The sequence below is a fragment of the Sturnus vulgaris genome, chromosome 26 (assembly GCF_052056855.1).
Source record: "Sturnus vulgaris isolate bStuVul1 chromosome 26, bStuVul1.hap1, whole genome shotgun sequence".
Taxonomy (NCBI): Eukaryota; Metazoa; Chordata; class Aves; order Passeriformes; family Sturnidae; genus Sturnus; species Sturnus vulgaris.
The window spans coordinates 4795777-4820849 of NC_142268.1; the positions used below are offsets into that span (position 1 = coordinate 4795777).

The 25073-nt window shown below is 60.0% G+C and overlaps 1 protein-coding gene across 4 annotated transcripts in view; it reads left to right on the plus strand.

The window, feature by feature from the left end:
* Positions 1 to 7443: 7443 nt before the first annotated feature.
* Positions 7444 to 25073, plus strand: part of NFIC (nuclear factor I C) — a 44488-nt gene continuing 26858 nt past the window's right edge. Inside the window, exon 1 of one of the 4 annotated variants that reach the window (XM_014884406.2) lies at positions 7444 to 7676. In XM_014884406.2, the coding sequence (XP_014739892.2) occupies positions 7674 to 7676 (3 nt within the window). In that variant the 5' untranslated portion in view covers positions 7444 to 7673. Of the gene's footprint in view, positions 7677 to 9098; positions 9943 to 25073 lie in introns of those variants that run through there. The other 3 variants (XM_014884405.2, XM_014884407.2, XM_014884408.2) reach the window with 3 other exon arrangements.

The following is a 25073-nucleotide window of genomic DNA, read 5'->3' on the forward strand; positions in this document are numbered from 1 at the left end:
CAGCTGGGTGCTGGCGCAGGGCGCCTGGCACACAATGGGGGCTGTTGTTGCCGGAGCGGGAGCTGGCGGCGGTTCAGGGCCGGGCAGAGCGTGTGCCGGCGGCCAAGAGCTGGCGTGGCTGGTGTTAACTCTCCAGGCCCTGCTCCGAGTGCCCCGAGTGCGAAACAGGCAGGGAACAAATCCAAACCCACCGAGTTCCCTCGCCCTGGCATGGGGTGGGGGAACCGAGGTGTTTGTCCCCACATAGCTCGTTATTGCCCCCAGCCCCTGGCCCTGCAATCATTTGGAATTTGTGAGCTAAATCTGGGCCAGGACCATGAAACAGCTCCTGTACTCCCTTCCCAGGGCTATCCAAGGGCCCCCCACTCTGCAGAGGGTGCCTGGCCCTGGCACTGACCCCAGAGGGTCTCACAGAGCCCACCACCCACAGGGCACCTGCCCCGGGCAGTGCCTGGCCTTGGGGCACTGTCACAGCCAGCACCCACACACCCAAGTGCCACCACATCCCCTAGGGAGCCTCCAGCAGGTTACAGCATCCCTGGGTGCCTGCTCCATGTGCCCAAGTTGGTGCCTGCCAGGACACCACAGTGCAGGTGCCACGCCAGCTCTGGGGGTCCCCTGCCACCACCCTGGGGATGCTGCATAGGGGGTGACCCTGCAAACCCCACGTTCAGACAGAACATCCCATCATCTCCTGGTGCAGCTCCATGCCCTGTGCTAAATACTTGGGCCATGTGCCCCCCAAGCCCCAGGTCCTTGAGCTGCAGGTGGGGGCTGCAACCCCCCAGCAGTGCCTCACGCAGCCCCCCCACTCACAAAGCCCACTTCCCCTCCCTGCTCTGCTGAGCTGCCTGGTCCCACTAATAAAAAAAAATAATAAGGACATGGAAAATTCTATAATATCCCTTTCCAGCTTCTTGGATTTGGCTTTCGTTAATTCGAAGCAGACCCCGGGGGGGGGCAGAAGGGGGGAATCAAATCAAACCAGAATCACGGCATGGAAAGCCAGTTTTCACAAAAAAAAAAAAAGACCCAAGCCAGCAACCCCAACATTTGAATGCAGCAGGAAAGGGAGAAAAAGTTTAATATGTGCTTAAAAACAAACGAGCAGTGGTATCATTTTTAATTAGCAGCCTATTTTCAAAGCCCTTATTACTTACAGTACACTCAGCATCCGAGTAATTTTCCTCTCTCGTAAAATCATGTCAGGGAAGGGAGAAAGGGAGGGAAAATGAGGGAAAGCAGGGAGGGACGGCAAGGAGAGAAAGCGAGGAGGGAAAGCAAGCAGGGAAGGCAAGGAGGGAAAGCAAGGAGGGAAAGCGAGCCCTTTGTGCAGCCGAGAGCTCAGTGAGGCGAACGTCCATGCCAATTTGTCTGCAGTAATTAGTTTAGCTGCAGACAGAGGCTGGCAACGGAGTCTGTGAGTTGCCAAACTTTTCCCGGGAAAGGGACCCTTCACCTATTATCACTTTTGGGTATTACCCCCGTTTGTGTCGCTCTGGGACACGTTGCTGTGTGCCGGCACAATTGGAAGCTCCTTCTGGAAAATTAATATAATAATTCTTTGCCATTCCCCTCAAACTTTCTTCTTGCAAATTCCAGCTCAGTTTTCTCCTCTGGCAAACAAAATCCTCAGAGAAACCATTTCCTACCACAGCAAAGGCCTCATCTAAGGGCTGCTGGAGGGTCCAAGGCCAGCGCTGCGCTCCAGGGCTGTGCTGGGAGTGTGAACCCCACAGCTGGCCCTGGTGTTGAACTGGTACAACTGGGCACCGGTGGTTTTCCATGGCTGCTGCTGGGGCGTTTGCCCCAGCATTGCCCTGGCGTGCTGGGCCGGGCACACACCGTGGCCAGGGCGCTGGGCAGGGGAGGTGGAGGTGCTGGATCCAGCGGCGGAGCAGGTACCTCGGTACCTCCCCGTGCTTCTGTTTGCTTTGGCAACTGATTAAAATTCCCCCAGGATTCCTTCCCACTTCTGTTGGGACTCCAAAACACCACCACCCGCTGCTTTAGCCTTGCCCAGGCCCAGCTCCTGGGGACTGAGTCCCCCAGGGGACAGAGTGCCAGCTGGGTCCCCAGAACACTCGCCGTACCCACTGCTCGCCACTTTCACTTTCAGCTCCCCAAAGCTTCCCTGCTCCTCCGCCCTCCTCTCCAGCAAAGCCGTATTTAGGGGGATTTTTGTCCTCCCTTGAACCCTGGGTGCTGCTCCCCTTGGCACACAAACATTTTGGGGAGCCCCCCTGGCACCGGGGCGCTGCTGGGCTCAGTGTAGTGGTGCAGAGCCACATCCCTGTGCGGAGGATGCCACCGATGTCATGGCACTGAGGTGCTCCTGCTCCCAAAACTGAGCTGCAGGGGCCGAGGGGCTGTCATGGCAATGTGACCCTGACATGGGGACAATGGCAGGACCCCCTGTGCCAGCTATGTCGGCAGGGAGGAGACAAAAACCAAACTAGGATCCAAACAAAGAGTCAGGGCCATATTCCTCCCCATTCCTCCCATTCCAGAAATTTCCCCAAATTCCCCAACATCAACACGACAAACCAGCCCTGGGAGAGTGGCCAGATTTGATTTATGTCTTTCCGTGGACACAAAAAAGAAACAAACCAAAAAAAAAAAAACCAACAAAAAAACCAACAAAAAACCCAAGTGAGGAAACGTTTCCTGGTTGCATTTGGGGTTTGGTTGTTGTTGGGAGGGTTTTTTTTAATCAGTGAAATTCAGGGCTTGCAAGAATTCCTGGTGCCTCCATCCAGACATGGCTGCAAAAGTCCTGGCCCAAGTCTGCAGCATAGGGAGGGCAGAAGCACCATGGGCCCGTGGTGGTGTTTGAAGTCATTTGGCAACACCCCCAAAGCCCCTTTTTGATGTAAAACCAAGTTCTAGGGTCATTTTGGGGGAGATGTGCTCCGGTGAGGTCACGGTTCCCTGTGCCGTGCTGTGTGAGAGTGGGGAAAGGGCTACACGAGCTCTTTGAGGGCTGGCTTCCAACAAATCCAGAGGGAAAAGATGATGTTTGAGCCAATGGAAAAAATATAGAGTGGGGGGAAAAACTGGGGATTCATATTATTTCTTTTTACATCTAACTTGCATTGAAAAAAACAATAAAAAGCCGCAGCAAAAATCCTAAAAACCCTTGAAATTCCTGCAGAATAATTCCCTGAAATCTGCTTGCAATTTTTAAACTGAAATCCCCCCCGTCAGCAACAATTTCACTAGTTAAAAACCTGCTTTAGAAAGAAAGAGAAAAGGGGGGGGAAAAAAATCTCTTTTCATTGCACGTTTTGGCTTTGAATCGAGCCAGGCCAGACCTCTGCCTGTTTGGGACCTAGGCCAAGAGCCATATGCAGGAATAAAGTAAATAAATTCTGGTCAAAACCAGAATATTCTCCTTAAAAGTTATTTTAAAATCAAAGAAAGGCAGCAACAAAACTATCCCAACATGGATTATTTCCCTTTCTCTCCCTCTTTCCAGAGAGGGACGTGGCTCAGCCGTGCCGTTGCGCCCAGTAGAATGGGACCCTGGAGAAAGCCCTGAAAAAATGCTGAAAATGAGCCCCCAAAAAGGGTTAATGAGGCTGGGGGATGTTTTCCCGTGGTGATGGGGGGGCATCCAGCCCTGTGCTGCTCCATGGGTATCTGCACCCCCTTGGCTGAGACCAAAAGTTGGCATCGAGGTGTCTTAGCAGCACAAATCAACCATGAAATGCCCTTTAGAAATAAAATCCAGCTTTGAGGGGGGGCCCCACAAATTTCCACTTGTTCTAAGAACTGGTTTTATAGACAGGGGGTCGTGAGCTCACAAACAGGCCGGGATAAAAACCCAAGGAAATGAACAAAGGGCCCGATCCAGCCACTCCCTGGAATCGGAGTAACTCAGCTTCCACCTCCCAGCTTTAATCCCTGAAAAAAAAACACTGGGAGAAACAGAACTGCGCCCCAAATCCACCCCACACTTTTTGTTTTATTTGAGGCAGCAGGGATGGCCTGCACGGGAAAATTAAAATTTGGTTTGGATTCCACCCCCATCATCAAAACGCCATTTACAGGCAGCCTGGAAACACACACACACACAAAAAAAGATATTTTTGTATTTTTAGTGTTTTTCTGCCTTGGGGTTACACTAGGAACTGGGGTTCAGGCTGAGGGGGCTGCAGTGAGCAGGGGGGAGTGGGGATGGTGGCTGCAGGGTCTGGTGGCAGCTCTCCAGCCCCATGGGCAGCACAGCCCACGGCACCCCAAACCCTGCACCCCAAACCCCAGGGCCGGGTGAGCCTCGGAGCAGGCGCCAGGATCTGGGGTGCCCTTTGCTCTGCCTCTGGCCCTGCCAATGCCAGGGCACAGGTGCCACTCACTGCACTGAAATTATTTCCACCCTCAGCCAGTGCTGTTACGGTTCCTGCAGGACGAGTCCTCGCTGACAGAGGAGAAATGGGATCATTCTGGGGGGACAGACTGCAGGATGAATTTGGGGGGACACAAGGTGTGCCCCTGGGCCACTCAAAACCCACAGGAATGTCTCAAAACCAAGGCAGCAGCCCTTCAGCCCCAGCTTTGAATCACCCAGGAAATACTTTTAACAGCATTACAAAAATAAATAACCACAGCAGTTGTTTATTTATTATAAATAAATATAAACTATTATTTATAAGAAATAAGAAAGAAATGAAATAAGAAATAAGAAGAAATAAGAAATAAGAAATAAATAAGAAATAAGAAATAAGAAATAACTTCTTTATCATTAAGAAATAAATAACCCCTTCCCCATCACCCTGCACCCCAGGGCCTCGCAGAAGGGAAAATAAAATCCCAGCTCTACTCTTTCTCTCCCATTTTCCCTCCTTGCCCACCCTGGCACTGCCAGCCTGGCAAGGCCCAGCAATCTCCCACAGCCTGAACCCAAATATCCACATCCCCCCCAAAACACGCCAGGCCAGGGGAGACAAGGAATCGCTGGAGAAAAATAAAAGCCTGGCAGGAGAGAGGGAGCTGCCAGCGGGCACCACGGCAGCCTTGGAAGTGGTTAAAAATTGGCAAATTCTTCCCAGGGTTTATTTTTGCGCCGTATCGCACTCAGAGCCGGGCAGAAAATGCAAACTGTGCTCTGTGAGCGGAGTTACCGCCGAGTTTACATTCCTCGAGGCTTCTGGAGCTGGGACGAGGCGAGGGAACTGCTCATTTCAGCCTTTTTTTTTTTTTTTTCAGCTTTAAAACAGGGAAGTGGCTTTTTTGGGGGGGAGCAGATGGTGATTAAAAAAAAAAATAAAAGAAAAAAGTTCTAGAGGTTTTAAATTTAAAGAATTTTTCTCTTTTTTTATAGACAGCTGGAATAAAATTAGATCTCATTTCCATAAGGCCGATGGCCGTACTTGTGTCTGACAAATAACTCTGTAAATATATGCATATATATATTATATATATACATAATATAACACAATACAATGCCCTGTGAATGTACAAATTAATGTCCAGTATCTTGATATGTATGTAAGCAAAGGGGATATGGGGGATGGATAAAACAAACCTCCCGTGTATCCAAAATCCCTGCTAAATTTGAGCTGAGCCCTTGTAAAAATGATCAGGCTCAGAGTAGCCGCTTAAAAAATACATATATAAAAACGAGGGAGAAAATTATGGAATAAAAACTAGTGAAATAACTGAGTAGTTTGCTTTAATTTTATTTTTTAAATATATAATAAATTATTTAGCATATTATTTATCACACTGAAACCATTTGAGCTCAAGGCAGACGGAGATTATGTTCCTGTTTGTTCAGGACTACAGAGCGTGCCGAAAAATCCAGGCACACGATGCATGCTTCGGCCCTCAGCAAACTGAAAAAATATCTAATTTTTGTTGCCTTCCTATAGAAAAATATGGTTATTTGAAAGGATTAAGAGATTAAAGGATTACTCGATAACAAGGGTTAAAAATCCAGGTCCAGACACAAAAGGGGTCGATAGAAATGAGGGAATCGCTCTCCCCCCCCACGAGCCCTTCGCCACTCCCGGAGCAAACCCAGGGCGCTGCCAACTTTTGAGTGGGACTGGGAGGGGGCAAAGCCCCCAGCCTGCCCAGCCCCGGCTGCAAAGCGGCCCTGTGGCTTTAAGAGATGGGGGAGAATCCGGGGGAGTTCCTGGGGAAGGGGTGAACGGAAAGCTGGGGAGAACACGAGAGCCTGGGGGGACAGGGATGGGTGGGGAACCCTGGAGGGGCAGGGATGGAGGATGGCGAAGAGGGCTGGAGAAGGGGGGCAGGGGGGGACACAGCCGAGGGGTGTCTGCCCCCAGGGACGGGGGGTGGCAGGAAGGGTGACCGGGGCAGGTGTCTGCACCCAGGGTGGGGATGGCGGGGGGGTGACACGGGAGGCTTCTGCCTTCCGGAACGGGGTTGACAGGCGGGGGGTGACCATCGGGGCGTCCGCACCCGGGGGATTGGGGTGACCATGCGGTGTCCGCACCGGGGGTGGTGAGCTGTGTCCCCCCGTGGAACGGGGGGGGTGTCCGTGTGCCGGGGATGGGGGTGAGGGCGAATCTCCGCGGCGCGGAGCCGGGGCTGCGTGCCCAGGGGATGCCCGGGCTGGGGGCTGGCGGCCAGGGCTGAGCGGGGCCGGGGGTGCCCGGGGGATGCCCGGGGGATGCCCGGGGCGGGGGCGGGCAGTGGGCCCGGCGCTGCCCGCGGCTCCTCCCCGCGCTGCGGTAGCTCCGCGCCGGGGCCGCGCCCCCCCACCGCCCCCCCCGCGCCGGGCAGGGCCGGAGGGGCGGCCCCGCAGCCAGCCGGCCCCGGGGGGGCCGCGCCGCAGCCCCCGCCACCTACCCGCACCATCCGGGGGCCGCCGTCGCGCTGCCGGGCGAGCGGGGCCGGAGCCTTCCTCCTCCTCCTACACCTCCTTCTCTCCCTCCTCCTCCTCCTCCCTCCCCGCCCCCGCACCGGGAGCGTCCCCGCCGCAACGCCGCCGGTGCCCCGGGCGAGGGGAGGAGGCAGAGGAGGAGGAGGAGGAGGCGGGGGAGGCGGCGATGGGGCCGGGGCGCTGCGGGCTGCGAGGAGGAGCTGTGCCCGGCCGGAGTGGGGCTGCGCCGGGGGGGCGCGGGGGGGATGCCCGCGCTGCTCTGCCATAGGCGCCGCCCGCCCGCCCCGCTCCCGGGCTTTATTTATTTTATTTTTTATTATTATTTTTGGTTTTTTTCTTTTTTCTTAAATTTTTAGAAAAAAAAATTTTTTTTTTGCTTGCCTTCCAAATATACCCATCGCACCCCCCCCCCGCCATCCCCCAGCCCCGCCACCCCCGCAGCGCATAAGGCCGGGCCGGGCGCGGGCTCCGCGCTCCCGCCGCCCGTCACCGCCGCCCCGCGCCCCCCGCCCCGAGCCCGGCCCCCCGCCCGGAGCATGGCCCCCGGCAGCGCCACGGAGCCGGAGCGAGGGTGACCGCCCGCGGGGGACACTGTGCTGTGCCGCTGGCCTCGGAGGACTTTTACTATAATTACCATTATTGTTATTATTATGATTATTGGGTTTTTAATTTTTTAATTCTTTCGCGGGGCACCGGTTTTTTTCCTCCTCCTTCGGCGCGGTGGAAAACACACGTTTTAGACCAAAATCCCAAACCAGCCCATCCATCCTCTTTGCTTTGCGCTTCGCAGCAACTTGGAGCCCGTTAATTGCACTTGGCGATGGTAGGTCCCATGACACTTTCGTTTTCTCTTCTACTTCCCCACTCTTCCCCCCCCCCCCCCCCCCCCCCCGTGTGCGTGTGTTTGCGGGTGCCTCACGAGCAAAAGTTGCTGCCGGGGAGGGGGCGGCGGGGCGAGTTTAATACGGTGTCGGGGCGGGGGGGGCGCGGGGCGGCGGGGGCGGGCGGGGGGAAGCTGCCGCCGTCTCTCCTCCCCCTGCCCACCCGCCCCGCGGTACCGGGGGGCGGAGGCGGCGGCGGGAGCCGCCCGGCGGGGAGGTCGCGGCGCGGCGCGGGGGGAGCCTCCGCAGCCAGCGGAGGGCTGGATGGAGCTGAAAATGGCCGCTAAAAAAGGGGCGGAGAGGCCGCCAGCCGCACCGACTTGAACTTGGAAGTGACGCCCGGGAGGGTCGCGCTCAAGTCCGCGCTGCCCGAACTGGGGTGGGAGAGGGGAATCACCGTCCTCGATGCGAGAATAAAAACATTTCCCCCGGCCCCGCTGTGCGGGGCTTCGCCTCTTGCCAGGCCACGGGGGGAGCGCGTCGGCGCGGCCCGAGCCGCCCCGGGAGGATGCGGAGAGCGGGCCCGCCCGGCCAAGTTTGCGCGGAGCCGCCGCATCCCGCGGGGACGGGGATGTCTCTGCGGGGGTATTGTGCGGGGTGAACCCCAATCCCGGGCGGGGATGGGCCGCGGGGGCCGGCAGAGGTTGAGAGTGAAAATTGAGAGTTGTGCGGGGAGAGGCGCTGCGGGGGTTCGTCCCCGCAGAGGAGGAAAAAAAAAACCAAAAAACCACCCAAAAAACCAAGCGGTTTTCTTATTTTGGGGGGAGAGAGAGGCAGCGCTGGAGCCTCAGCCCCTCGCCGGGAGATGCCGTGCTGCGGATCGGGTCCCTGAAGAGAGCGGCGACCCCCGGTGCGGAAGGGGAGCGGGGCGCGGCCCCCCCGGCTCGGGAGGTGCCCGGGGATCCCCTTTGTGTTCCGCCCGTGGCGCTCCCCGCGCGCTCTCTAATTAGCGTCATTAGCGCCCGCGATCGGCCAGGGCCGGGGGGTTGCGGAGTGAGAACTTGCGGTTGAGAGTTTACCGGGCGCAGGCTCCGTTTTTTTCACCTCCCGCTCTCTTTGTGCGGGAGGGGTTGCGGAGCTCCCTGGAACGGGGGGGACCTTGGGGCTGCCCGTGGTGCTTTCTTTCTGCCGTGGCACCGTGATGCTGCCGCCGGTTAAATAACGCGGGGAGGGAATGAGCGTCTCCGCGGGATGCGGTGGGGGCAGCGTGGGGCCGGTGGGGCGGCCCCCCCGCACCGGGGCTGGGTGCGGGGAGTAACACCGCTACCACCCCCCCGCGCCGGGGCCGCTGCCCAGAAGTTGCACATGAATCTGCAGGGTTTTTTCTCTCCCATCGCCGGATTGGCTCTGTTTAGTTTAAAAAAAAAAAAAAAAATTAAAAAAAATAAAACCCCCAAAACACCCAAAGCCGGGCGCGCTCGGCGCTGGCCGCGCCGGGGCGAGGGGGGATTCGCTGTCCCGCGGGGGCCCCGTCCCTCCCCCGCTCCCCCCTGCCCCGCAGCGCTTCGGCCCTGCGAGCCAAAGGGGGTTCCTACATCTTTAAATGGGATGTAATATTTTGGGATGGGCTTTTTTCATAACGTCACTTCATTCCTCGCTCTTTTTTTTTTCTTTTTTTTTTTTTTTTTTTTTTTCATTTTCTCATTCTTTCTTTCCTCTCTCTCTCCGCTGCCCGGGTCTCGGATGGAGCCGCTTCCCTTCTAACTTCCCCGCCGCCCGTGCCTGCAGGCTGGGTGCGGACCCCCGACCCCCCGGGGGCGAGGATGACCCTTCTGCCTCTTTAAATCACCCCCCCAAAACCCCCAAACAAACAACAACAACAACAAAAAAGAGCTTTATTTTCCAAGGGGGGGGAATTTTGCTTTTTATTTTTAATTTTTTTTTCTAAGGGTTGGTTTGTTTTGGTTTTGGTTTTTTTGGGGTTTTTTTTGTTTTTTTTTTTTTTTACTTTTTTTGGCGGGGGGGTGGAAGTTGGAATCTTTTTATTTCCTCCTCGGCCCCCCCTCCCGCGGGGCCGCCCCCCTGAGCCCGGCTGCCCCCCCCCGGGCCCCGCAGAGCCGCTCCGGAGGAGAGAGAGAGAAAAAACGCCCGGACTGCTCCAGCCTCCGAAATGACTCAGTAACTTTTACGCCTCGAGTCTCAGCCCTGCAATTAGGCACTTTCCCAGCACGGCTCGGGATGTATTCGTCTCCTCTCTGCCTGACCCAGGTAACCGGGACCCCCCCGCGTCCCCTCTCCCCCAATTTGCTCCTTTCGCCGCAACAGACTTTAACAGTAGCAATGCAAAAAAAAAAAAAAAAAAAAGAAAAGAAAAGGAAAAAAAAAAAGAAAAACAAGAAAACCCAGAAAATGCAATACCCCTCTCCCTAAAAATAATCATAACAGAGAAAGGCGGGTTGGGGCCGTGCAGGGCTGCTCAGAGGAGCCGCGTTCCCCTCTTGTCCCCCTCCCTTGCCTTTTGCAGGGGTTTTTTATGGTGTTTCTGGTGCTTTTTGGGTTTTTTCAGCCTTCACTTTCACTTGGGGCGTGGGGGGGTTGGAAGATTGCGTTGTGGTTTGGGTTTTATTTTTTGTTCTCTGCACCCAGAGGTGGGTGGTGCGGGGAAGCCGCCGGCTTTAGGGGTGCGGGGGGACACCGTGGGATGCGGGGAGTCCTCAGTGGGTTCGGGGAGCCGGGGGGGGCTCCGTGCTGCAGGCTCGGGCTCGGCCGTGCTGCCTCTTGCGTAGTGTGAAACTTTTTCCTTCCCCCCCCCCCCCCCCCCCCAGCCCAGCTGCACATGGTGGGGTGCAAGGGGTGTGGGGGCACAGGCATTTTGTTCGAAATCCTCCAACTTTGGGACAATGTGCACCCGGCCGTGCCACGCTGCGCTGGCGGGCGAGAGGGCAGGGGGGTGGTGCACGGCAGGATGTGGCGGGCACCCCCTCAGTACCCGAGGCGAGGGGTGATGCCAGTCCCCGTCGGGGTGACAAGGGGCAGCCTCAAGCTGTGCGTGGGGACACCGGTGTCACCCCAGGCCAGGCCGCCGTGGTTCGGTGGCACGCGGCAGGGTGGCTGTGCCTGGGCCCACGCTGCAGGCAAGCAGGGTGTCCCCGAAATCTCCCCCAACAGCCGGCGTGGCCACAGGGGGGAGATTCAGGAACCACCCCCCCTTGCCCACAGCACGACCACTGCGGCTCTGCCTTTGCATTGTGCTTATTGATCGCTGATATTTATTTAATTATTGAGCAGGCAGCTTTCCCCGCCTCGTAACCTGTTCCCTGCTGGCAGCCGCTGCTCGCCCCGGGCCCGGCCTCGTGCTGCACCCCACGGGGCTGTGCTGGGGAGGGGGTGCTGCTGCAGGACCCCCCTGCCCGTGCCGGGCTCCCTCCTGCCAGACCCCCTCCCTCGGGACGTGGCTGTGGGCTGGGTCTGGCTCTGCCTCGGTGCTTGGGCTCTGCTGCCCATGGGGGTCCGTGGGGATCCCCGCGTGGCTCTGTGAGGTGCGGGGGCAGCGCGGGGCCCGGCCCCGGCTCTCCCTGGCCGCAGCGTGAGGCTGGGGAGGACACGGGCAGGGTGGGCAGCACCAGGGCTGCTCAGATGACCCTGAGGTGGTGCTCCCTGTCGTGTGGTTGACTTGGCAAGGGTCACACCTCAATCTGGCTTATTTACTTCTCTTTCTTTTTCTTTCTTTTTTTTTTAACTCTTTTTCTTTTCTATTTTTTTATTTGTACTTTTTCTTTTTTCCCTTCTTATTTTTCTTTTTAATTTTTCCCTTGCTTTTTTTCTTTCTTGCTTGTTTTTTTCTTTTTTTTTTTTTTTTTTTTCTTTTCCCTTTTTTCTTTCTTTTTTTCCCTTTCCTTGCCATCCCGCCTTTCCCACCCTGACTCCATCCCTGCCAGGGGTCCCACCACCTCCCAACCCTCTCAGTCTCCAGCTAGTGCTGGGTTGGCAGCTCCTGTTGTTGCCAGCTCACAGTGCTGGTGTGATGTGGGAAGCTGTGCGGTCGCTGGCCGGGCCGGGGCTGGCAGAGCCCTTCTCCTCACAAATCCGTGCTGTTCCCAGCACTCCTCCTGGCTCCTCGGAGGGGAGCTGGTTTTTCCTCCGCAGATCCTCTGCCCCACTGCCTGGGGACAGGGGAGGCTCTGGTGTCCTCCCCCTCACCCTGGCATAGCCTCAGCTCCGGTCCAGCCCGGTTCGGATGGGACCGGCCATCGCCCCCACTGCCAGCCCAGCCGTTCCCATTCCCGTTCCCGTTCCCATCCCACCCGCTCGGCGGGCAGGCTCGCCCGGGCTCGGGAGCTGCGGATGGTGATGTGGATACATTGGAACGTGCGCGGGAGCCGCCCTGCCCTGGCCTTTGCGCATCTCCCCACCACCACCACTGCCAGCCCTGGAGCCCGGCACGGCCGCTGGGACCGCGGGACCCCTCCGGCAGGCGCCTTTCCCAGCCGGAACAGGCCCAAGCTGGAGAGCCCAGCGGCACCAAAATAGCCCTGGCAAAGGCATCGCCCGTGACACGCTCCTGGCCACGGCCTCGGCCGTGTCTCCCGTCAGGCAAGAGGGTGGTTCCGTGCCCTCCCCAGCTCTGTGTCCCTGCTTGGGGACTTCCCGCAGCTCACCTCTGTCCCCCCTCAGGGACAGGCCGGGAAGTCAAGAGGGAGCTGCCTAGATTAGCAGGGAAGCAGTACCGGAACCACCGCCACGCACGAGGCCTCACCCTGCCCACGGGGAAGCAGGGCGGGGGGCGGGGGGGTGTCCGGCTGCCCGGACTCCAAAATAACCCTGGAGCTGAGCACCTGCCAGAGACCTGCACGTGTGTCCCCTGGGAGCTGCTGCCGAGAAGCTGAAGGGATTTCCAAAGCCGTAATGGTTATCCTTGGCTCCTGGATCCACAGTGGGGGAAGATTTGGGATACTTCTGGTGGGAGAATATCGCGAATTTTATGACTGGTGATGCTCCTACATATCTGGCTCGTGTCTGGTACCTGGCAGTTCCCCCAGTCCCCCACCCTGGTACCAGCAGGATGGGAATGAAGTGAGATGGGCGCCATCCTCCAAGGCAGCCACAATGTTGGAAACCGGGCATCCCGCCAGGGTCTGGTCAGAGACCCTCTTCCCCCTCCCAGGCTCCATGCTAGGGGTGCAGAACTGATTATGGGATGGCAGAGGCGATGCGCCCACACTGCCTGACCAAGAGCCAGTGGCAAGGCATGGACCCCCGTGTGTGCCACAGTCAGGGGCTCAGAATCCGAGGGGCGTTGGGGAGCACCTGGCTAAGCTGGCCTGGCACAAACCTCGATACCAGCAAACGGGCACAGCTTGGGGCCTGGGGTGGAGCTGGGCTGCCAGAAGCATTGCAGCCACGTGGCACGGTCACAGCCACATCTCCAGGCATCCGAGGGGATCCCACCTCGCCCTGGCTATGGCCGGGCTCCACACATCACTCGGCTGCCACCGCTGCTGCAAGCACGTGGCTGGAGCAGGGAGCTGCCTGCTGGGCACATCTCATGGGGCATCCTTTGGCAAGCCCCTTTCCCAAAAGCGCCGGGGTTTTTCAGCACCGGTGCTCACCCCCTCCACCAGTAGCTCCGGAGAACTGGTTTCCAGCCGGGAGCTCAGATCGGCTGCCAAAGGATGGGAGCAGCAAGCCGGGCATGGCGGGGGAAGAGAGGGAAGGTTGCAACACACTTTCAATTCTCCCATCTGCTGAGTATTGTTTGGGAAAAACAATGAGGCTGTTCTTTAAATGCAACCTTCGGGAGATCCTCGCTTTCCCCGCGGCGCCTGCCGCGCCGTGCCCGCCTGCCCTGGCGAGCCCTGCCCCGCTGCTCACGCCCGCTGCTCCAGCCTGATCCCATCTTAAATTCTCACCCGGGAAAAACAGATCCTGTTTTCGGTGAGGTTCCTGATGCTGGGTCGAAGGGCCGGAATGGGCATGCGGGGAGGCAGGTGGGATAAAGCCAGCTGCATGAGGGGCTGCTGGCCGGCGGTCACGCTGTGCTGCTCTCCCCCTCATCACCTTGGACTTGTCTGGGGCCTCGTGCAGTAAATCAGCAGCCCTTTTTCGAGGTACCTGCCGATTTGTCCCCTCCCTGGGCAGCTTTGCCCTGCTCACGGTTCCCTCCCTGACCGTGGTTCAGGTCCCTCATGCCCGCAGTTCCCTCCGTACTGGGGCAGGGAGTGATCCCACCGCGTGCCCAGCGCTGCGGGTGTGCACACGCCTTTGCAGACTGCTGAACAAAGCCCAGCTGCCAGAGCCCAGAGCACTGCCCGGAGCTCTTGGAGCAATTGGGAATAGCTCCCTTTGGAGCTGTCCTATTCCCCTGAGCCTGGTAGGGCTGGAGATGGATGCTGGGAGCCGTAGCCTGTTCCGGTTTTAACCTGGTCATTTTTGACCTGGCGGTTTTCCCCACTTTCAGAGGTGGCTGTGGTGTGGACAGTGTGGCCAGGGCAGTGCTGGCGTGGCAAGGTTCGCTGGGCAGAGGAACCATGGCAAGGGGTGGCCCAGCCAGCCCTTATCAAGGCACAACAAAGAGCGGGAAAGGCGGTTCCCCGAGGAGCCCTGGGCTCCTGGAATAGGGAGCTCAAGGGCCCAGGGGAGAAGTGCCACGGTGGCACAGAGGGATTCATCCCGACCCAGGGCTATGCACCGCAAGGACGGCCTGAATAGCGATTTGGTACTCACAGGGAAATGGAGGGTCAGTGTCTCCCACTTTTGGAGGTGGTGGAGGCAGGTCCCTGCCAGGCAGGGCTCTCTGGGAATAGCACCAGGGACAAGAACAGTTTGCCCTGTCTGCTCACCCTCCTTCCTTACCCAATGATGCCTGTGCCAGCCATCTCTGTGCCTGGCCCTTGGACATGTCCCTGCAGACCAAGGGGTGCCCATTTTCCCACCATCACTCTGTTGTGCCTGCACCTGTTCTAACCACAAGCCAAACCCTTGGTGGCATGATGAGGATGGTGACGGTGATGGGGAGCATCCCCAGAGTCCCTCACTGGAGGGGAAGGAGAGTTGTTCCCTGTGAAGCTGGCATGCTGCCTGCCTCCCCCGGCTGTGCTGTGTCTCCTCTTCACAGGGATGGCAGTGCCAGCACAGAGCTTCTCCGAGGAGGCTGGCTGCCCGTGGGAGGGGGCTAGGGGGGCTGCTGTGCCCATCAGTCCTTGCACCCAAGCTGGGAAGTGCAGGCAGGGCCCTGGGGTGGCAGGGATGTGCTCCTTAGGGACCCATGGGGAGAAGATTTCTCCTACAGCACCTTGGGGTGTGCCGGGCAGGTCGAGGCAGGGTGGCAAAGGCGATGGGAGCAGCCAGGGCATCAGTGGGTGCCAGGCCCTGCCAGAATCATGTGGCATCACTGATGACGTCCGCGTGGCATGGCTGAGGGCTGCTGGTGGGGCTGAGTCTGAGTGGGGCAAAGCTTCATGGGGTGCCCCGTGCCAAATCCTCATGGATTTTCGGTACCAAGATGCTTTTGGATGCACCAAATTGGTGCAGGCAAAAGCCTGAGCTCAGCCTCCCTCCCTGCCCTGGCAGCCAGACACCCTGAGATCTCACCCTCAAGGGGGGTATGCAGACCCCTGGGATGTGCCAGCTGCAGGAGGGGATGCACAGGGTACCCCCGGGCATCCCGGGGCCTGGCTCGCACCCGGGCTCGGACCTGGCTCGGGGCGGGCGGCTGAGCTCGCCATCCGTCATGTCGGCCCTGGGCAGGCATCCCCCGCGGCCGGGCGCTCTGTGCCAGCTTGGCCGGGACCCAACGCCCTGCGCCAGCCGCCAAGACCCGGAGCTTCCCAAGTCCTGGAGAGGAGCTGGGAAAGGATCCCGTGGCCCAGGTGCGGCAGCGCTCACGCGCTGGGGGACCTGGGGCCAGCCACTGCCAAGGATTGATTTCTCAGTTAACTCACCACTGCTCTAAAAGCACATTAATCCTCCTTCCCCGGCCAGCAGCCAGCGCTGAGCAGCATTTTGGGCGAAATCTCCAGCCCTGGGCTTCGGGCTGCCTGCCGTGGACGTTGCCCTCTCTACCACCGCCACCACTCCAGCAGCACTGCCTGGCACGGGAACACCAGGATCCAGCCCTCCTGCTGACCCCTCTTCCCTGGGAGCTCATTCAAGTCCATAGCCAGGTGGATTTTTTTTGAAACTGGGTTTTTCATTTTGTTTTTAAAGAAGGCTTTCACTCTCCTTGCAAAGGGCCCCTGCATTCCCTTCACGGGGAAATGGTATTTGACCAGCTGTTGGCCAAAAAAACCCCCAACATGTTTCTGATCACAAAAAAACAAGAAATATTTTTGCTTTCAAAGGAAAAGAAAAAAGAAAAAAAGCCCATGAGAGAAAAATGTTGATTTTCCACACAGACATTACCCCTTTCCCCAAACCAGCTCTGAAAAAGAGAGGCACCACTGCTCCCTCAACACCCCAGGATGTCTTCCTGGGGGTATAGTCCCATCAAAGGCACGGTGGATGTCACCCAGATCATCTGGGTGCTGGCATGTTGTGGCAACGCCAGGTGTGTGTCCCCCTCTCTGCTCAGACCCCCTTTTCCAGGTGCTCCCACATTGCACAGGCACGTTGGGCTGCCGGGAGGACGGCGAGTGCCGATGACCTGCTGGCTGTCCCCAGGGAGCCACCCATCACTGTGTGCTGCAGAGGCGCCGCCGCCAGCCCGCCTCGCCCCGCTGCCACAGGCGACGAGGCCGCTTGGTCCCACGGTTGCCTGGCGGGAGCTGTGATGTGCCGGATCCTGCACCCCCTCCCGCCGTCCCTGGCTGCTGCCCAGCGATTTGGGAAAGCGAGACGGCGCAGGCTGAAATGTGACCCCCGCCACGCTGCGCCGCAAAATCTCCTTTAGTAACCTGTGCGCCAGGACAGCGAGCGCGCGGCGTGAATACCAATGAGGGGAAAAGTGCCGAGTAAAGAGTTTTTGATGGAAATGGCATCGCATGAGAAAGAGAGCGGGAGCGAGCGGGCGAGAGCGCGCCCGAAGCCTCCGCTGCGCACGGGCACGGTGGGGCACACACGTGTGCGCACCTGTGGCCCGCGAGGTTGGAGGCTGAGCGTGGCAGCGTGCCAGGGTCGTGCCACCCCGGAAAGCACGAGGGAGGTGGGAATGGGGGTGATGAGCGCAAGAGGCTGCGAAGCAGCAGTTGAGGGGACACGTGGCAAGGGGTTACCACGGGCAGCGTGTCCGCAGGGTCCGGGGCACTTCCGTGGCACATCGTGGCCCCGGCCACAGGGAACGGCTCCCGTCCGCCGGCGCAGTGCGCTGCTGATCAAAGGCGCAGGCGGGGAGGGAGCGGGCCTGTGTGAGCAGCGCCCTGGCCGCGCGCCACCCCACCTTCCCGCTCCGCTCCCCTGGGAGTTTGTTAAACAAATTTCTCTAATTGCACAAGCCAAGGAGTTTGTTGGAGAAAAAAGCCGGGGAATTTCCCCTCCTCTGGGCCACCCCTTCCCCGCTTCCCCCGGGGCAGCCGGCGCAGAGCGAGCAGGTCCTCCCCACGACCCCCGGCTCTGCGGGAGGCTGTGACCCCGACGCCTGCGGGGCGCAGCTGCGGGGTGTCCTCACGTCACCCCTGCCTACGCAAGGACATCCCCTGCACGACCTCTTCGCAGCCGGGTCACACACATTCCCTCCCGTCCAGCCCCCGGGGTCAGACCCTGTCACCTAACTCGGTGACACCCAGCACCGCCGTCTGCCCTTCCCCGCTGGCGTTCTCCATCGCTTGGCTGAGCACCCCTGGAAACGGCCTTTGTGAGCCTCCCGTGGGCAGCCCCTGACATCGAATCCCGTCGGATTAGCGAACGTACGGGATAAAAGCCTCGGCTTGGCGGCAGTTCTGTGCCGGGTGGGGGCTGAGGCGGTGGCCCTGCCAAGAAGGGACGATGCGCGGCCGGGTCCTGCCCCGGCTCTCGCTGAGGTCATGGCTATAGATAGCCCGGGAGGGCGCAGCGCCGAGGGCAGGATCCTCGTGCCCTTGCCAGCTGCACCGAGAGCCCTGTGGGCACCCGCTGCCTGGGAGGAGACGCTGCCAGGACGCTGGGGGTTGCTGATGGACGGGTTGACTGGGCCAGCCACTGGACACAGCCAGGTGACAATCTGGTGCTGCAGGGTGTGACCCTACACCTGCAGGAATGCTCAGACCCAGCTGGTCTCCATCCTCCATGTTGAGTGGGGTTCTGCAGCCTCTGCTGACGCAGTGACCTGGGGTGGCTTTTTCTATTGCTACCTACCATGTTTCTTTCTTCCTGTGCTCCCCAGCAAATGCCAGGCTGGAGCACCCCCAACCCCACCCACCCATGGGTGCAAAGCTGCTGGGTCGGGGAGTGCAGGGCCAGGGTTTGCCCCCTCCAGCTGCCCAGTCTGGGTGCAGCTCACTCCCAGCAAAGCCAGGCAGGCATGTGCCCAGGGTGCCTCCGCCAACCCCATGGGGCTCTGGAGCGCCGGGGTGGCTGGGAAAGGCGTTGTTGCTGAGGGCACTAAAAATAGAGTGGGACTGGGATCTTAATGGGACTTTGTGGGAAACCTGGAAACATTTTCTCATCCCCATAAATGAGTCCAGATGCATTAACGATGACTGCATCGCATCCTGAGGTACCGCCGGAGGGAACCAGGACGCGCTCACCAGCTTCCTCGCCTTGCGGTGGGGAATTGGTTGGAGAGAGGAGTCACCAGCAGCAGCCGGGGCCGAGCCGTGACTGCTGTCTCATGTAGGGACAGGGACAGGAGCTTGCCCAGCATCACCTTGGTGAGGGCCTCAGACCAGGGTCTCTGTTGCCAGTGCCTGTGGATGCTCACGGCTCTGCTGTGCATGCAATGTGCATGGGTTGGTCGTGGCATCGCGGCCCCGTGAGCTTTCTGGAGCCCCTCAGGCCCTGAGGTGGCCAGTGGGGGGAGAATGAGGTCATGCAGGAGGGCCCTCAGTCCCAGGACCAGTGGTGCTGGTACCCCAGTGCGCCCTGGGGTGGCATCGAGCTGGTGGTATCCAGCCTGTCGAGGGGATTTTCCTGTTCCGTCGTGGAGTTGTGACTGGGGTATTGGTTCCCAAAGCGCCCAACCCCAGTGGGGGACCTTGGACTCCCCTAGAGGATGGCTCAGGGCCAGCCTGGGCAAGTAGCCCAGGGCGGGTGGCTGTTGGAGCACCACGAGGCAGATTGTCACGGCTGTCTCCGCGGTATGGCAGTGTCACTTAGCGGTTACAGCAGCACTCGGGAGGCAAGGGCAGTCCCGCCCCGGGTCTCTGTTTACATCCAGGTGGGGAACAGCACCCGGCACGAGAGGAGGGCACTCGCCCCCTGCCCCAACCCGGGCTGCTGACCCGTCACGTGGGGGACAAGGCCGGCCACTGCCACCAGCCTCCGCACCGGGCACCGCCGGAGCCCAGCGTCCCGAACAGAGTCCCTTTGTGCAGGTCAGCCCCCACCCACTTCTGTCGCTTGGGAGGCATCCAAAACCCTCCCGAAATAGGACCCAGCCGGGCTCAGTCTTTGAATCTCCCCAGGAAGGCTCTGCTGAGCTGCCGAAAGCGGATGAACATCCCCCTTACACCCCGTTGAACCAGTCCCATTCTTCAGTGCTCCGGGTGCAGGGCCTGGCCAGGCTCAGAGCTGACCCTTTGGGGACACACCCAACCCCTTTGATCTCCAGGCACCTTCCGGTGCCTCAGTTTCTCCATCTCTCTGTGGAGGGTCCTGGCAGGTTGTCCCAAGCACCCAGGGAGCTGATGAGATACTGGAGGAGGGCTGAGCCTTTGGCACACCCATGGCACAGCAAAGGCACTGGGGCTGTGGAGAGGGCCATGAACTCTTCAGCTCCAGGGCCCCGGGGTGGCCGATCCTGCTGCAAGGTCGCTGATTCCGCGGCAAAAGGCCGGGGCTATTTTTAACCACTGACTTGCTCCGGGGATTGGATTTGCAGCGGAGTAAGCCCCACAAATCCACCACAACACTGCCCATCATGGGGTGTAGAGATACCCCCAAGCGCCAAATCCCCCCAGCAGGAGGGAGCTGGGAACACCTCTCTGCACCCCTACACCTTTAATGGTGCATGATGGGGGGAAATAATCCCCCTCGGAAAGGCCAGGACAAAGCAGGCAGGGCTAAAAATATGTTGAGAGGGAAATAAAACCTCCTGCGTCAGGGGCTAAAGCTGGGCTGAAAGCCCTGGGCCCGACCCGGGGGGGGCAGGAGAGACCCTTTCTGGTGGTGACCCCTCCCCAGAGCAAACACGGTCCTGCCAGCCCCAACACATCTCCTGCCTCAGTTTCCCTCTGTGCTCCTGGCGGCAAACTCCGTCCCTGGGTCACATCCTGGCAGCTCCCATGCTGAGACCCTGAGATGTGGGATGGGCAAAATGCTGGGTCTCAGACAGTGCAGCCCCCGCCATGTGCCAGGAGCAGGGATGGTGGGGACAGGCCACCCCCAGGGCCCCACGCTGACGCAGGGCAGGGCGGAGGAGCTAGCAGCGCCAGGACCCGTTGGCAAAGCTGGTTTGTTTTTTTTTTTTCCAGTTCTATAAAATATTTCCCTTCCTTGGAGCCCCGGGGGGGTTTCGGCTGGGAAGCCACGTGGCTCTGGTGCTGCTGGCCACGGGATGCTTCCCAGGACGAGGGGACATCTCTTTGTCCATAGGCTGGGTCCCCTCTGTGTTGCTTCCAGACCTCTCCCAGACCTCAGCAGTCACCGCCGCATCCTGCCTCTTCTGTGCGCTGGCCTGGCAGGTGACATGCCTCAGTTTCCTTATTTTTGGAAAGGCAGCGCCTCACCCTGGGGGCAGGTGGGGTCACCTTGGGAAAGTGGATGAGCTGTCGGCTCCCAAACCCCAAAGGAGACGCGCAGAGATGACACTTGGGGAAACTGAGGCACCCGGGAAGTCCAAGTGAGTCTCTGGGAAGGCAGCGAGTAGGTTTTAGGCTCTCACACCACCAAGTCTCCCTCAGCGGAACCCTCTTGGCTTCTCCGCCACCCAGGACTAGCCGTGTTGCTACTGGGTACATCCCTGCATGTTGGCCACGCTGCTCCCTAGGTTGGGGTGCATTTAGGAAACCCGGGGACCGGCAATGCCAGTTGTTGCTGGGGTGGGGGTGCACGCAGGCAGACCAAAGGCGGTGCTGGGCACGGTGTCGGGGCACGTACCGTGCCGCCGGAGAAGCTCCCTCCGGCTCCATCCCACCTGGGCCACCCCCAGCTGCCGTCTGCGGGGCGGGCTGTGCTGGCTGGCGGGGGCCCAGGCAGCACTGGCACCGGAGCCCGGGGCTGCCAAGAGAGCTGCTTTTCTTCCTGCTGTTTTCCAAAGCAACTGGCAGGTTCTCTGCCGCCGCGGCCTCCTGTGACCCGCGGCCTCGGCGCGCTCCCCGCGCCCCCGCAGCACCTGCGAGGGCGAGCGCGGGCACCGCTCCCGCCCCGGCACGTAGGCGCGGGCAGGTGGGCACGGGCCCGGCCCCCGGGGGCGGCGGGGACCTGCCTGCTCCGGGGTGGCTCACAGGGCCAGGCGGGGCGGTTTTGGGCAGCGCCAGGTGTGAAGACCCCAGGGCGGCTCAGTGAGAGATATGCAGTCACCGTGGTCCGTGGTGAGCACCAGGGGCTGTACGAGCCCACCCACCCCCTCCTGGGCTGATCCTGAGCGGGACTGAGCATCGCGGCAGCAAATGAGGGGTGGGAGCCCCTCTCTGCCCCACCTCTGCTCACCCTTCCACCAGAACCCGTAGCGGGAACCGTCCAGCCCACCCACAGCCCCCAGCTATGTGTGGATGTTGCCCGGGGGATGCTCTTGGCTCTGGGGGATAAAAGAAACCACAGCCAGGATCTGGAGAGAGAAGCTGCGAGGAGGTTGCACGGTGTCCTGCCTTCACCTCCACCTGTGCCAGTGGTGCCAGCCAGATGCCCTGGGCACCGAGGCTCTGTGCCCCAGCGTGGGCTGCAGGAGGGGTTTTGCAAGTGAGGGGCTGGGTCAGCAAGGAGCTGGAGGAGAATGTGGCTGTAACAGAGTGTTCTGCCTCACGGGCAGCTATGTCGTGGGGCCGGGTGTGCACAGGCAAGGCCTGCACAGCTCGCACCTGCCCTGGGAGCCTCAGCTGCCCCCGTGCCCCCTCCCCAGCGCAGCGCTGCCGCTCTCCCGGCCCGGGGAAACCGCGATCCGATGCGGAGCAGGCCGGGACGCCCGGCTGCGCCACACCGGCGAGCAGCAAAAATTATGAATAAGCTCTTGTTAATAAATACTTTATGATGAATCCAAATAGATTTCCTCCTCTGGAGCAATTATTGTAAAATGGGCTCTAATAGGGTGCAGGGCGGCCCCGGGAAGGGCTGGGTGCCTTTCAGGGCCTAAGTGCCTCCTTCCATCCCCTCTAATGAGCACTTCCCAATCATTTGCATCTGTCTCGGCAACAGGTCTCATTACCAGGTTAACTCATTACCCAGAGCCGCTTCGCGAACAGTTATAAGCCGCTACCGGAGGCTCCGCGGTCCGTGCTAAGGGCATCCGCGGGCTCTGGTGAGGGTAAAGCAAGTCCTCGCTGTGCCCTTTAAAGGTACTGGGATTTTCAGGATAACCGGAACCTCTGTAGTCGCATCTCCCCGCTGCCACCACGCCAAGGCTTCCCATGGGGGCACGGAGCCCGACTTGCCAGCCCCTGTCCGGGCTTGCAGGGCCGCGGGACCTGGCAGGAGTGGCGGCCGTGGGAGCCGGCAGCGGTTCGGAGGTGTGCGGCTGCTGGAGGGACGGCTGAGCATCTTTTCATAGAGTAAAGCCTGTGTGGTCCCTGCAGGGCTGCGATGCAGCGAGGTTGTCCTGCGTCGCGCCCTGCCCGCGGTGGGGATGGCATCCCGCTCCTCCCTGCAGCCCAGGCCGTACTGGTGGGGAGCAAAACCAACTGCCGAGGTGTCTGACCCCTCCCGTCCCGCTCCTCCTCCTCCCCTCACCCCAGCGCCTCCCCCGTGAAAACTGCTTGGGAATTTCCTGAGGAAATGGTTTTTTTTTCATTGGAAAATTCAGGCTGTTTCACTGAGCCCGACCTGTTTGGACAAGGCGCTAGAGTGGAGGATGCTCGGAGGGTGGCCAGCCCATGCCGCGGTGCCCGTGCCAGGTGCTGTGTCCCTGCGTGGCACGGAGCATCCCCCTGCCCCCAGGGGGGAGGGTCCCCGGAGTGCCAAGCCGGTGGCAGAAGCACGGGAATAGGCAGCGCCTCAGCTGTGCCCCTTCCCAATCCCTGGCGCTGCCAAATCGTGGGCTGCGGAGGACTTAATCCTCCATGGCATGCCCTGCTCCACACAGAACATCCCTCCTTCCTCTCCCCACTCCACCACAAGACGGAGCCGAGCTTGACCCGTGCCTCAGTTTCCCCTCACAGTACCTGGCATGGAAAGCCAGCGCTCCAGCAGCCCCTGGAAAGGGGGTGCAGGGGGGCCTGGAGCGGGGCCGGCAGCACCCGACGCAGGCGTGCTCCTGCCTGGGTTGCAGGGCTTTACAAGCCTGAGTTGGATGAGGCCCAAGCACAGGCTCTGCTGCCAGATTCCCATCCGGAAATGCCCCGGGAGCAGCCTCGTCTGGGGTATTGCAGCACGTCTCTGCTTCCCAGCCCCGCAAAGGAAAAACAGCAGGAGAAACACTTAACCAGTCCTTTGCCGACACTCGGGCTGCTGGATGGGGGGAGCCTGGTGGGAATCTGGGACTGGGACGGACAGACAGTGCATCCCTGCCTTTGCCTTCCCGAGTGGATCCGGTGTGAAGCCGGCTGGTGCCAGCCAGGATGGTGTGCCCGGCTGAGGGGCTCACTGGCTGCACGGTTGGGGACGGTCCCCACGTCCTTTAGCGTGTCCCCTGAGCCCCCAACAGCAGCTCTTCCCGTGTGCTTGTCCTGGTGCCCCCCAGCCGCCCTCGCCTGCCCTGCTAAAGCGGCTTAACCGCGGCATCGCGGCGCGGGTTAAGCCGGGCGGGAGGGAAAGTTGGCGAGGGGCTGATTGGCTTTGGGTGCAGGTCCCGGCCTGCCGTAATCCCGGGGAAGTGGGGGGGCTGCCATGGCTTCTGGGGCACCGACGGCTGCAGGGGCTTCTGCACGCAGCGTGTTTTTGGAGGGTCTCAGTTGTGGGTCCGAGTGAGAACTGCAAAAATCTCGGCACCGTGGCGGGGGAGGGCACAGAAACTCGGGTTTGCTGCCGCCATGCCGAGGCAGAGGACCGAGCACCCCCCGGCCCCCACCCAAGGGTGCTGCCTCACCCAACCCGGATAACCTGGTTCCTGCCGCGCTTCCCTGCAGTGGTGCCTGGGGTGGCACTTCCCAAGCGGGAGAGCAGGGATGGGGACAATGGCGCGGTGTCCCCCTGGCCCTGCGGCCAGCCCTGCCGCCGGCTGCCTGGGGAGGGTGGCGGGGCCAGGGGATGGCAGCAATTTGTCGGGTTCGTCTGAATAGCCGGCCACCAAGGAAGATCAGCCGCCCACCGCCCCGGCCAAGTATTGTTTTTGGAACTCACTGCTGCTTTTTTCGGCTCCTGTCTTACTTTTCTTTGACCTTCTTCCCTGATTTAAGACACATGCCCAGCCCTTGCCCAGCTGCACTGAATTAGCGGCTGCTTCTGGGGAGGGAAGCGGCAACCAGAGCCTGTGGCCGCCCCGGGAGCAGCCGGCAGGGACAGGTTCCCCAAGCAGAGACGGGTCCTCCAGGCAAGGAAGGGTTCCTCTGGCACGATGAGTTCCCTGGGCAGGAACGGGTCCCCAAGGTTAGGATGGGTTTGCCTGCAAGTTTGAGTCCCTATGGGTATAATGGGGTCGTCAGTGGGGGGACAGTCCCCTGTCCCTTTTTGGGCATCGGGGGGACATCTGTGGGGCCACGGCTCTGGGTCCAGAGAGGGGCTGGTGGCTCCCAGAGGTGGTAGGGTCTGTCTCATGAGGATCTGTGCTTGCAGGGAGTTTTGGGGGGCTAGTAGGGCTGTGCCGGGGGTTAGGGTGGGCAGTTACTCGTGTCTGTGCTGGGTTCAGGGACAGTGGGGTCTGTATTGGGATGTCTATGCCAGGTCACAGCAGAGTCTGTGTAGGGGTCACTGGTTTAGGGGACACTCAGGGCTGTGCCATGGGACCCACGCTGGCTGCTGTCAGGGTCTGTGCTAGGGGAGCAGATTTAGGGTTAATGGGATCTGTGCTGGACTTGAGAACAAGTAGGAGTTAGCAGGGTCTGTATGGGGCCGATCCTTGCTGGGAGTCTGTTTCAGGGGACATTGTTCCCTCCAGGCAGGGTCACCCTGGGACACAGCTGCTTCAGCCAGGGAATGGTATCGCTGCTCTGAGATGAGTGGGGCCAGATCTGGAGCACTCTCCCCATCCCAGAGCCACAGCTCTGTCTTTTTCTAGCTGCTGCCCGTGGCCACCTCCTCAC